This window comes from Hypomesus transpacificus, chromosome 7 (assembly GCF_021917145.1).
Source record: "Hypomesus transpacificus isolate Combined female chromosome 7, fHypTra1, whole genome shotgun sequence".
Lineage (NCBI taxonomy): Eukaryota > Metazoa > Chordata > Actinopteri > Osmeriformes > Osmeridae > Hypomesus > Hypomesus transpacificus.
This window is the reverse complement of record NC_061066.1, coordinates 4,159,643-4,172,153: the sequence shown is the minus strand read 5'-3', so window position 1 is coordinate 4,172,153 and position 12,511 is coordinate 4,159,643. Positions and strand designations below refer to the sequence as shown.

Genomic DNA, 12,511 nt, shown 5'->3' with positions numbered 1-12,511 from the left:
ACTATTCATAGGTGATCAACATGGCTAAATGGAAGAATGATTGTTGTATAGTTTGTTAGCTGGCTAGCTAATGTTAGCTGGGAGAAAGCCATCTCTCCTAACTGGAGCCACACACACGCATTGCTAGAGCAGCTTGCTGGCTACTCATGATGAGCAATCAAACCTTTCTATGGGCCCCACAAATGTGCACACAATGCCTATAATTGTTGTTTGCATTGAAACAGTCCTATATTTGCGTACAGATCACAACTTTCCAACCAATTATGAACACAAAAGATCACAACTCACCTCGTATTAGCAAACAAAAACTACACAACAACAGACTCCGTAGCACGGCGCCCATCTTTCTCCCTTTTTTCTCGCCCCAGTCTCTTCTCGTCAACGCAAGATTCGCATTGCTGTGTTCTATTCCCTGCGCGCAATTCTTGAGATTGTAACAATGTTCGAGTTTGGGCTGGTTACACTATATCTCAAATTATTCTCAGCTCCATTCTAGCGGGGTACGTTGGTTCAGACTCGGCGGTGGCGCTGCGATTCCAAATCTCTCATTCTCCTGCTTGAGCGCTGGTGATGGGCATTCCGAATCATTATCCCAGAGCCGATCTTTGGCTTCAGATCTTTCAGAAGATTCGAATCATTAGCTCACTGAATAATTGTATTCCTTACAATGCCAGTATTAGGCCTACTTGGGGTAAAACGGACCCTTAAATAGCATTCAATTGAAAACTTCACGGTTTTAATTAATTAATAGAATAATTAATTAATACTTTTCTGTTGACTGTGTTAATTCTCCAGTTTCAACTACTAAAAATAAGGGATGACTTTTTCATCGGCTGAATTATCTTAAAATGTCGCTGCCTAAACAGTGTCAAGTGTAAACAATTAAATTAAATTAAATGTAATGTAATAATTTCATTTCCTAATTTATTTTGTGAAATTACGATTTAGAAGTGGAAATACTCAGTATATTCGGTTCACTAAAATGATCTGAATCTTTCGTGAACAGTTCATTATAAACACTACGTCTCCTTCCGCTGGAAGGAAAAAATGCCAACCCTCCCCCCGTTACCTTATTCCCTTCTTTCTCTGAATACTCGAATGCTGGCTATTGTTATAGTTGATTACATACGTTCTTTCCAGGCGAGAAAAGTGGACTAACGAAAAGCACTTGAGTGGTAATGCATAAAGTTACATATATGGCTAGACACATCTTCGTTTTGCAAGACGAGGAAAATCTAGGGTTGTACAACAATTGTTTCAATGGGAAGATACACATTCCAATGGAACTAGTTTCTCACGGAGTAGCCTACTTGTACTGCATCGGCTGTGCTGACCCTGCATCGGCTACAGACCGTAAATAGTTGATCAACTGTGCAAGTGGATGTACGTGGAACATCCTCAAAGTAGACTGAACCGAACTCAGAACCGAGTTCATAACAGTTTCCCAGTTAAGCTTTTGAAATACCTCTTATAAATGATAAACAGCCCCCCCCCCCCCCCCACCTAAAACCCATATTTAAAATATGTGTATACAAAGTATTGCCTAGCATCTTATTTAATGAGAAAACACAAATCGAATACATTTAAAAGAAATCTTAAGAATGAGAGAAAACTAACCGTTTTGAAAAAATCTTACGAAAATGTTTACGACAACCTTAAATAACAAAATATAATTTGTAGTTTACTATGTGCAATAGCGGGATAGATAGAGAAAAATAAAGGAAATGCATACTTTGACATAGTCTAGATCCTCTACAGTTCCAAGTAAAAATAAAAAGTTAAAATAAAAACCACACAATTCTTGTTCAAAAAAACACATTTTATTTCATACTAACTAATATTTCAAACACCTAATCCAAATTTTATTTGAAAGCAAGACATCACAAAACAAGACCAAACTTTTACCATCCATTATTTTCACATTTTACATATTAAAGCAATACTAATCATAAACAATTTTATATTTGTGCAACTGTATCATAATTTGGCGTGGTGAGACTTTTAAAGTGGCTGCGCAGCATGCCAATACAAAATCAGTAGTGATTTCAAAGGTAGCTTCTGCCATCTTGTGGTACATAAGGATATCTAACCTACCAGTAGGCATGTTTCTCACACGTATTGATTAGTGCATTCAATCTGCACACTCACTCGCATACTGATTTAGTACAAAGTTACTTATGAAAATAGTGTGCGGCCAGTGTAATCTACCTATGAAAAGAATCTTACCATTTAAAAAGAAGTGTATTATATCAAAAACGTAGGATACAACTGAGCATCAATTTTCAAAGAATTGCATCCATCACTGCATTTCAAAAACCAGGAGAATTTGTATGTAACAATAAAACTACACAGTGAAAAAGTGAATTACGTCAGACAGTACAATTGAGTTGGTAAAGAAAGAGTCCACAATCTCATATGGCTATGGTACCAAACATGTGGAACTAAACGAAAGACATGCAGAGGTTTACCTCTTACATACACAAGGCCTTTTTCCTCTTACATTTTCTTGCTAAGGGTTGTCCATGACATGCAGTGGGCACATTGTCACTCTACGCCCCTGGGCCCTTAAATCAGAGGCTTCCTGAGTTTATGGAATGGACGTATTGCTGTTTTTATCGTTAGTCCGTATCTATCTCAAATCTCGCTGTTGAACTTTAAAAGAGGGGCCATTTCAATCTAGGTTGTGTGATGTTGTACTAGTAAATACTAGTAAACTGATACTGTGACTTATTGAAAAAGTAAGTGTTTTTTTTTTTTTGCATGAGCTGTGTCTATTCAGGGCAGAACATTGTGAAGCAAGACAAAAGCTGGTGTGTCCACGTGCGCAGGTGTGTTCACACCTCATAGTGCAGGTCGTTAAGTTCCAATCTGGTGTAGTGGCGCCTGTCAAAGGACTCCATGGCTTTGCGTCCCATCACCGCTAAGGCCAGGGTGAGGATAGCAAGCCCCACCACCACAACAGCTACCAGGCTGGTCTTCAGAGACCCTGGTGAGGCCACACCCTTCCCCAGGACAACACTCCCACCCTCAGGAGGGATGGGGTTTTGGAGGCCACGGCCGGACTCCATGGCCCCTTTGGGTACAAAGGCCAGCCCTGGAGCTGTGGTTGTCCTTGTGGCCAATGACTCAGTGGGTGCCATAGTTGGAGTGGAGGGGGTAGTAGTGGAGGTGGTAGTAGTGAAGGTGGTTGTAGTGAAGGTGGTAGTAGTGGAGGTGGTGGTTGTGGTGCTGACAGTTGTGGTGGTAGCTGTGGTGGTGGAAATAGTAGTGGTCGGCATTGTAGTAGAGGTTGTTGGCTCCATTGGTGGTTCTGGTTTTGGGGTGGTTTGCTGGCCCGTGGTTGTTTTGGCAGGGGTGGGAGCTGTGGTGGTTAGGATAGGTGGAGAAGTTGTGGCAACCACAGGATGGGGTTTGGATTTTTTAGGTGTTTTATTTTGTTTTTTTGTGGGTTTATTAGGCTTTTTGGTTGTTGGAGGACTTGTAGTTGTGGTAGTGGTTGGTGTTGTCGTGGTACTAGCAATAGTTGTATCCTCAATGATTGTAGTAGTTGGTTCTATTGTAATAGGTATCTGTATTATAGTGATAGTCGGTGCAGTGGTAGTGGTCGTGATCGGTTGCTGAGTGGTTGTAGGTTGCATTGTGGTGGTTGTTGGTTGTGTGGTAGTCGTGGCTTGGGTTGTGGTTGTAGTGGTTGGTGGTGGGGTTGTTGTTGGTGTGGTTGTAGTGGTTTTTAGGGTAGTAGTTGTAGATATCGGCTGTGTTGTAACCGGTGAGTGTGTTGCTGCTGTAGTTGTTGTTGTGGTTGGCTGTGTTGTCGTAGTACCTTGTGTGGTAGTTGTAGTAAAGGTGGGTTGGGGGGTAGTTGGGGTAGTTGGGGCTGGCTCTGTGGTTGTTGTAGCTGTTTGAGCTGTGGTAATGGGTCTCACTGTGGTGGCACGAATCAGACCTATGTAACATGGCAAAGATCATTAGGTTAATATGCACTGAATATCAAAACACTGACACTCAATCATAAGTCTAACAATATTGAACTTTTTACCTTTGGAAATGTCAAACGTATTGATGCCAGCCTGTGCGGACATAAGAGGGCAATCTTGCGGTGTTTCACAGTGGAAAAGATAGCAATTCTGGTTGTTGGGTGGCTCTTTTGGCTTATTAGGATTGTACACTGCCATAGTGCAGCTGATACCTTGAAGGATTAAAAAAATTGCACAAATTCACGTTATCGATACGAATGTGCCAATGAAACAAATAAACCTACAAATCCTCAAAGGGTATGTTTTGCAAATTAGGTTAGAAAAGAAAAAGAACATGATGTGTCTGTGTTCACACTGACAGTCCTTCATGTGTTCTATGAATAGCAAGCCTTGTTGTTGGGTTTCATCTACCTGGCTTTACTTCTTGTGAACAGCAGGAAAGGACACAGTCACGCTCAGACAAAACGTATCTGGAGTCCATGGCGGTGCCAGGTTTGGTTAACGCCACCCGCACGTTGACGATGGTGTTCTGGTGTTGCCTGGAGAAACACATCTCCTGGTTCGCACCCTGGACAGGGACTGTGACCATCAGTACCGTCATGGCGAGGAGGAAGACCACTTTCGTCCCCATGGACATAGGACGAGTCGGTGAGAGGATCATGGCTTCACAGATCCACAGGGCTCTGGTTATACACATACTCATCCAGGCCCCAGAAGGTGAGGGCAAATATAGAGTGCTGTGGGGACACAGAGCAGAGGGCATGGAGGAGTCAGACACGCTACAACCATTAACTCAGTATACTGGAAATTGTTATTTAAACCAAGTTCTTCACCTAAACAAAATTAAGAAAACTAGGATAAGAATCTGTGACTCAAACAATACAAGTAAAAGATCATTCAAAATAAAAGATTCCTCAACCCAATCACAGGAACACACAGTTACTCACATGGAAACCAGAGAAATAGGAAATACAATACATGTCAAAGTCCTAGTTCAACATGCAAGAAATACATTTTGAGAAATCCCCAAAAGCCTCCTTGAATAAGGACAATTACTTGTAGTGTAACTGCTACTGTTTTCTCAAGCCTCATAAACAGGATTTTTTCCTCCACAGGAAACTAAGCATTTGATAGACTTCCAACCACAAAACATCAAAGCTATCTCTTTAGAAACACGGCTCACACTCTCTCCATTTTATTTCACAGGTTGAGCTAACTCAGAGACACTCTTATCAGCATGAGTCAGTGACGTCTGTCCTTGTGTTATACCATACATCTAAAACAATACTTCTGTGTCCTAAAACTATATTTATACACTGGATATGTCAAGAACAACCAAACCCATTTCCATGAATCTCCTCACACACCACTGAGATGTAGTAAGACATAATGAAGGCAACCAACATGAAAGGTTTTGCCAACGTTTCCCCTTTAACGCCTTAGAGACCTAAGAAAAAGTAGCAACGTCTTCACTGACTGAAAATGTGTGAAAACACTATGATGAGGATACATATCCTCAATCAGAATCAGAATCAGAAAGGGATTTATTCGCCATGAAAGTTTGCACCGACAAGGAATTCACTTAGGCGGGAAGGTGCATACAATAAACATATAGGAACCTAAAATTTAAATATGCGGACTATCTATACGAAGGATACAATTATCACAGGTACAACTCACATCTGTGACTTGCAACAATATCATGGTTTTATATGTGTCCTTGTTTCTCAACCATATTTACCTTGTACGTTGTTTACTTCAGTAATTAGTACTAGTTCCCACTGAAGCCACCAAATTAAATCTAGATAAAAAGGTTCACCATTAAATGTTGACAATCCCAGGCATGTTCAAGGCTTGTTTTTTGGACGGAAGCCTACTCACCAATAGCTTTTGAATGTCAGTTGCAGTCCTCCATTAGAAATTCAGGAGCCCTTTGGGTTCACAGTGCGACACACACTCCACCTCTATCTCCTTGAAGCAGAACTTTGCTCCTGTCTCCTATGTGGGACATGGCAATATTCATGTTATCTCTTTAAGTGCTATGGCTATCTGATCCAAGTAAAAGCGCCATCAACATGATTACGAAAGATTTCAAAACTAATCTGCCTTAAGCAAGTTCCAGCCTATAAAAGTATGGTGCTGGGTCATGTCTGGTGCCTAGAGATTTGTCATGTGGGACATGGTACTGATAGGGAGTCCGCCAGGACGGGGATGGGATGAGGGATGGGCTTAATGTGTAGAACAACACAATGATAAAAACTGTTTTGGAATGCTACAAGCCTCACCTGTCAGGCTACAAGACAGGTGGAATATAGTTTGGAACATAACTTGGAAAGGCATATTGTAACTTCAATGTCGACTTCAAATGCTAGGGCCGACATGTTAACCAAGCTTTAATGAGATTTGGAAGTGAACCCTCATGATTTAGGCATCAGTACAGGAGTTGTCGATACACTACGTGTGCATTAACTGTCTCCGGAGAATGGACAGAATCGTGATGCAATCTTTGTGAAATACGTATCACTAATTTAAATAAACCGATAATTCACGTCATTGCAACCATGTCCCAGAAGATGAATTTAGTGCCAATATACAAACCTATTATGACCCATGCTCCGTTATTAATCCATCACAAAATCAGGCCCATATGTTGAAACAAAACAGCGATAGTGGTAAAGCACTTACATCTACAAAACAGATAGACTAATGTGGCCTAGGATAGGCTACCCCTCGTATTTTAGTAAGCCATTCTTTACAATAACGTACGTGTGCCTTATGTTCGAGCACCCCCGCGGCGCTGCCAACGTCCTCGTCTGCACAGGTCGTTGGTTCCCAGGACAACTTAAAGCAGTATCCGACACAAGATTGCCAATAACATTGGAGTAATTTGCGGTTTAAGCTACACATTAACCATTCGAAGATTTAAAAAACATGTTGACGATTTCCAAGACGTTTGAATGTTTATCCAGACAGCATCTAACCCACAATCGATGTATCTCCGTCTCTTTAAATCTGCGTCGTAAGACTTTTAGCCATAAAGGATTAAAGAGTAAGGTATCCTATAGACGATGCGGAGAATCAGGCGTACTAGATGCATTTATCTGACCTACAGATACCACTGTAGCTGGTACGTAATCTGTACAGCGAGGGATCTTCGTTTCTCTCGAGTCTGACCCATTTTAGTCTTTGTCCTCGGCGCTTCTAGCAAGGGGGAGGGATGCTGGTGCGTTTCTCTCTGCCCTCCCGTCTAACACAATGTTCCATCCTCAATCGGCACAATTAAATAAATAAAACATCATTAGCCTACGTCCAGAAGAGCATTCACTTGATTGAGCTAATTATATATTGGCTAAGTCAATCAACCAATAAAAAAAGGACATTACCTACATTCATAATAAACTGATTTATACTAAATTATGTGAACAATAAACTTCACGTTCAAGCATTCATGGTTCACTTCATTAGCTCATGAATCATTTAGGAAGTATTCACACCCATTCAAGGAAGTATGGCACTCAGATATTATAATCAAGCTAGTTCAAGGAACATTGTGTTCTCAACAGATGAGCTACATGGATTTCCACAACATTAGGAAGTCAACACTGCTCACAATTCACACAAAAAACACCATGAAATCAGTTTTGGTGTGCCATCTGTTCTCACTTGTACAAAACTACACCCACTTTACAGTGACGATGCACTGCTGCAATAAGCCTCCTGTTCATAACTTCTCTATTCCCAAATTAATGTTTGTGATAACAAACATAAAGGCTATCTAAAATATTAACTTGTCGTGATACAGCCCTGTAGCAATATTGAGAATGCCAATTCTTTGATATTCTATTTGCATTTTATTACAGAATATTAACAGTTGACATGTACTTGACTTACTGTAGCATCAAAAGCACGGGAATATGCAGACCTCCTGACAGAAATGCAAAAGTTAACTGCTCCCCCTCCGACCATTTGCTCAAACGAGATTATTCACAATTCAACATTCATCACATCTTCTTTCAGAGAAAACAGTGTCCATTGACTTAGAATCCATGCTATTGGGCCAGGAATCTACAGGGTAGATTGAGTGATCCTTCAGTCATTCTGTTGCTGCCATTTCAACATCCTTTACTGTGGCCGTGGCAGGCGCTGGAGTAAGTGTCTGTTTCTTGGCTGCTGCAGGCTTTCTCTTTGGAGCCACTTCCACTGTCGAGGAAAAAGGGGAGAGGACAGCAAACAACAAAGTATCAGAGGCCTGCCACTGCCTCCAAATATAGATCAAGTGTACTGGTGCGTTTGAGATGTGTCGCAGCATTAGCTGACAGTGTGAAGATATGTAAGCTAGGGTGTGGAGCTGTTGGAGATGAGATGTTGGCGGGCTGAAACAGATGTGCCACGCAATCGCCACGATAAACGCTCACCATCCATGACAGTCTTCTCCTGCGCCATGTGTTGAAGTTGTTTGAGAAGCTTGCGTTTCTTTTTCCCAGACAAGGTGATGTTTGCTCTTGGGCTTGAACTGAGAAAATGCGCACAATTTAGGAAATAAATGAGCAAGCACCTTTCTTGCTCTGTCTACCAGATTTGAAACTCAATGGCGTTTAATTTCCATTAAATAGGGCAGGTGGAGTCCAACATAAGATTACATTGACAACAAGGACAAATTAGCCACGGACAATTAACTACCATCAATGTTAATGGCTTGCTGCAGTTCAACACTGTCACCTGTGAGCTGGTTTCTGGTCAGACCTCTCTACAAGCCAACGTTGTAGGGGCTCCCGTTCACATATGGGTGAAAATCTCTAGCCTGACATCAGGGCTACCTTCCACCCAGCAACAAAGTTAGGGATCCAACAAATAAACAACTAACACAATAATACGTACATTCTTTTCTTCAGGTGGTGGATAGTGGTGAGGCCTTTATCCACCACTGCTCCCACTACCACGTGCCTCTTCCTCTTCTCCCTGGTCAGAGTTCTTCGCCTCTTGAACAGCTTCCTGCCCAACTCCTTAACAAATCATTTAGCAAAAAGCACATTATTATCAATAATAATAATAATAATAATATTATAACTCGTGCACTAACACATTCACGTGCAAACAATCAATATCATGACATCAAGGTTTAAAGCAAGTCGTTCAAACACATTTACTAAATAACAATACTTGACGATTAAATGGGGATGAAGGGACAGTCTTTAGCTAGGGCTGAACTGAAGGCCACGTGAAAAACTCAAGAGTTCGAGGCGTCATTTTGCCCACGATGTAAACTCATTCAGTCTCTAGGCTGAGAAACCAATGGGTAGATACACTGCATTGAAGATACTTTCTTGATAATATGTTAAAGATACGCCGTTACTTACAGTTTTCGGTCGATTTATCTTTCCTCCGTGACCCATGCTTCTTGTTTAGAACATGTGAGTTGGGATAGTTCCGGACTGGATCCTCATTGGCTGGTGAGGCCACATGCCCATTGTGGAGGTGACGTTTTTTTATGACGGCTTATTTTGTTGGCTATGCTCTATTTTGTTTTAGAAATCAACTATTTACTCTACTTTACTTATTTCCCAACATAAACTATTACGGCCGCTCTTACGCTTACGAATTAAGGATCGAATTCTACTAGATTTTAATTCCAAATCAATGCCTTGTAATTTGCCTCCCTCTTGTGGCTCACTAGTACCGACGCATGTACCAAACATTTCCTGAATCATGTCTGCTAAAAAGCGATGTCATGCCAAAAACTGACTCGCGTCCTCGGGAAACCGTTTTTATATTGATCAACAGTCATGCAAAACACACTCTGTTTTACTTTAAAAGGTAACCTGATTGCTTTTATGTCACAACACTGGCGCTTCTCAGTGCAACTTGCATCCTAGATTTATTTAGTGAGAAATTTGGCCTATTAGCTGCTTTGTTTGGAATAATGAATAGCAAATGAATGCCGGATCCATTGGGCCCACTTCCATTGCAATATTTTTTTTACGATTGGTCCATCACAAATACATTCTGTCTCCTGCTTGTGTCTCGTGGACCTTAAAACGATCACTTAATTGGCCATGCTGAAGTACTGTCAGATAACATGTTTTGGTTGCTGTTGTATTTCCCAGGTTCTAAGACTGGTCCCAAGTAGTGTGGCAGTGGAACCTCAGAAGGACCCTCCCTCAAGGTGGCACAAACTAATAAAGCATGTTTGCACAGTAAGTTAAAAACTATTATGTTTTGTCAGGTACTAAGGTGGAGAAACAAGTCACAGTAACATTTTGTCATCACGCACATGGTAAGGGTATGAAACGTCTTTGGAGAATTTAGGTGATTTTCAGTCAGATCATTCATCAAAAGGTTGGCAAGCCAAATTATCATTCTTTGGTATAGACTTTTTTCAACTTGTTTGAAAATCACACTCTCGTTCTCTTTGTTGAAAATATTTGAAGCCGGGCTGAAATAATCAAGTCCAAGTTTTTGAGCCCTCTTTTTTTCCTGCCTCTGTCTATTTAAGCCTGTTCATGTTTATTTAAATTCAAGGTTTTTTCAGCCCAATTCATGGAACCTTGTTGAAAACCAATCTACTCACACCACCTAATTTTTGTCGGGGCTGCTACATTTCCCACCGCCTGCCACTTTGCCCAGTCACAGCCTCCGAGGGTGTTTTAGAGATCAGGCAGCTGAGGGAGGCAGGTATACGACAAGCGAAGCTACGTCTGCCTTGGCAGGATATCCTTTGAACCAATAATCCAGGGATAATTTTCGTGGGCTGGGAGCGGCCCGCCTGATCTAAATTGTGCAGATGTTTCCCACGCTTGCGGCCTTATTGATTTCCCTGTCAGAGGAGGCTAATTGTCCGGCCTGCCCTCGGACAGTTTCACTTATCCCGCGTTCCCAAGCCCATGGAGGGGATTTTGAAGACTTTTTGACTCATGCCTCTATATCGTCCTGGAGGAAAACCACCCGCAGGAATGCCAGCTCTTCTATGATGAGATTAAATCCTGTCCTGGTCTGGCTGGACATCTGGCCTTCAAGCCACTGAATGTAGGAGAAACCACTCAGTTTAGCACTCGCTGCCCACTTTCTCATCTGAATCATAGACCACAGGAATAAAGATTTGCGTATAACAATCATAGGACCTGACATGGTAATTGGCTCATTTTTTCCCCTCCCATTTGGATGTCAGTTGGATGCGTACAGGCCTATGAATAAATACACAGAATAAACTGACACATCCATCAAAAGGGACTAAACGAAACAATCATGTTCATGGATTGTTTTTTGTTGGTTCCTGAAACATATGTAAATCCACCTGAACAACGTCTCCTAATTTACTGATAATACTAATGTCCCTAAGCTCTAGACGTTTACATTTCTTCCTAATTATTTCTCTTTGATTGTTTTCCCAAGGAGTAGGTCTAAGTCCTGTTGAATCACAGCCAATTTTGAAATAGGATCAAACTACCTTGAGAGGCCTCTGTAAGTTCAGCTTCTTTCCCATCAAAATAGTTTATTTGTGTGGAGTTGCTTTAAAGAAAACGTCTGTGCTGACAGGCCAGCTTCTTTTTCTCACTCGTTGGACGACTTTACGATGACTTGTCTCTCAAGGTCAGTGTTTTAGATGAATGTTAAACCCATTTCTCCAAGGTAAACATACCATACTGGATACTCAAATATTGCAAAAGATTCACAGCAAAATTACCCAGACACTTTGCAGTGAAGCCGTTACTTCTCTATTTTCATCACTCTGGGAGGCTTCTGTTGTCACCTTTGGCCCGGCCTTGTTTGTAGAGGTTACATAGACTTATGATGCCACTGAGCAAGTCAGGACATTGAGGTTATGGATATTTATACCAGTTTTATTTTAGTTGGTTGAATGTTTTAACTCTGAGAGCTGTCTTGGAGTCGTCATCCTGTCGGTGTTTGAATCATAACATCAACACTGCTCCCGTTCTCCTGTGAGTTGTCTTTCAGCTCTTCAACTGTCCGCCAAACCAAACTTGTCATGTTGCAAAACCCAGGGCTGTGAATTATTTTAATGGTTCCCGTAGGTGCCAAGTTCTTAACGCTACATTCTTGTGCTTGGAACCGTTGATCATTTGTAATTGAATATTGGGTTAAATTTATGATGAGGAGTGGCAATTTGTTGACACATTTGCTCTATTGAGTGGAAAGCTGTAAAGTACTTCCCTGTCTCTAAAGTGAGAGCAGTATAGCTGGTCTACTGGCTTTGGTTTAGCAGTTTGTTAAAAAAAAAATAAGGCCCCATATTCGAGAGGGGAACGAGCCCATTTCAGTATTAGCCACTCTGAAATGGATGTGTAGATCTTTCAATCCATGCCTTAAAAAAAATGTGTATGTCTCCAACTGAATGAATAATCGAACTCATGCACCCAGTGGTAGTGTCTGCTTAAATTCTGGGTATGATCTTAGTCAGCATCCATATGAGAGGCCATTTACTTAGGCTAGCCATGAAAGACATCCGGGAAACCATGGTGATTTGTGAGTGGGTTCTGCTTCCTGTATGAGGTGACTCATGCACACGAACAAAACCG

General features: G+C 41.4%; 3 protein-coding genes across 7 annotated transcripts in view; all 3 read right to left on the bottom strand.

The window, feature by feature from the left end:
- lrp6 (low density lipoprotein receptor-related protein 6) overlaps positions 1 to 572 on the bottom strand; it is a 38,537-nt gene extending 37,965 nt beyond the window's left edge. For both annotated transcript variants that reach the window (XM_047023117.1, XM_047023118.1), the window contains exon 1: positions 289 to 572. In XM_047023117.1, the coding sequence (XP_046879073.1) occupies positions 289 to 343 (55 nt within the window). In that variant the 5' untranslated portion in view covers positions 344 to 572. The remainder of the gene's footprint in view (positions 1 to 288) is intronic.
- A 1,237-nt stretch (positions 573 to 1,809) lies between these two features.
- mansc1 (MANSC domain containing 1) lies at positions 1,810 to 7,275 on the bottom strand. Of its 4 annotated transcripts, none has more exons than XM_047023122.1 (6): positions 6,744 to 7,275; positions 5,859 to 5,975; positions 4,389 to 4,714; positions 4,040 to 4,189; positions 3,824 to 3,946; positions 1,810 to 3,361 (listed from the first exon to the last, which is right to left on the bottom strand). In XM_047023122.1, exons 3-6 carry the CDS (start codon positions 4,678 to 4,680, stop codon positions 2,835 to 2,837), a joined length of 1,092 nt encoding a protein of 363 aa, XP_046879078.1. In that variant the 5' UTR covers positions 4,681 to 4,714; positions 5,859 to 5,975; positions 6,744 to 7,275; the 3' UTR covers positions 1,810 to 2,834. The 4 variants fall into 4 exon arrangements, with proteins under 4 accessions (XP_046879078.1, XP_046879076.1, XP_046879077.1 ...); XM_047023120.1 differs by adding an exon at positions 5,719 to 5,778 and having other exon boundaries at positions 1,810 to 3,946; positions 6,744 to 7,260; XM_047023121.1 differs by having other exon boundaries at positions 1,810 to 3,946; positions 6,576 to 7,260.
- A 538-nt stretch (positions 7,276 to 7,813) lies between these two features.
- On the bottom strand, positions 7,814 to 9,437 carry c7h11orf98 (chromosome 7 C11orf98 homolog). Its single transcript, XM_047023128.1, has 4 exons — positions 9,335 to 9,437; positions 8,856 to 8,980; positions 8,393 to 8,490; positions 7,814 to 8,177 (listed from the first exon to the last, which is right to left on the bottom strand). The coding sequence occupies exons 1-4, from the start codon at positions 9,368 to 9,370 to the stop codon at positions 8,071 to 8,073; spliced, it is 366 nt and encodes a 121-aa protein (XP_046879084.1). The 5' UTR covers positions 9,371 to 9,437; the 3' UTR covers positions 7,814 to 8,070.
- Positions 9,438 to 12,511: the final 3,074 nt, after the last annotated feature.

Bases quoted from the DNA above. Each gene is read 5' to 3' on its own strand.
- c7h11orf98 (XM_047023128.1), bottom strand. From the start codon at position 9,370: ATGGGTCACGGAGGAAAGATAAATCGACCGAAAACT. The intron at 8,491-8,855 runs GTACGTATTATT...GCATTTTCTCAG, and splicing joins CACCACCTGAAGAAAAGAAT to TTCAAGCCCAAGAGCAAACA. The intron at 8,178-8,392 runs GTGAGCGTTTAT...TTTCCTCGACAG, and splicing joins GGAGAAGACTGTCATGGATG to TGGAAGTGGCTCCAAAGAGA.
- mansc1 (XM_047023121.1), bottom strand. From the start codon at position 4,680: ATGAGTATGTGTATAACCAGAGCCCTGTGGATCTGTGAAGCCATGATC. The intron at 4,190-4,388 runs GTAGATGAAACC...TAATCCTTCAAG, and splicing joins TTCACAAGAAGTAAAGCCAG to GTATCAGCTGCACTATGGCA. The intron at 3,947-4,039 runs GTAAAAAGTTCA...CATGTTACATAG, and splicing joins TACGTTTGACATTTCCAAAG to GTCTGATTCGTGCCACCACA.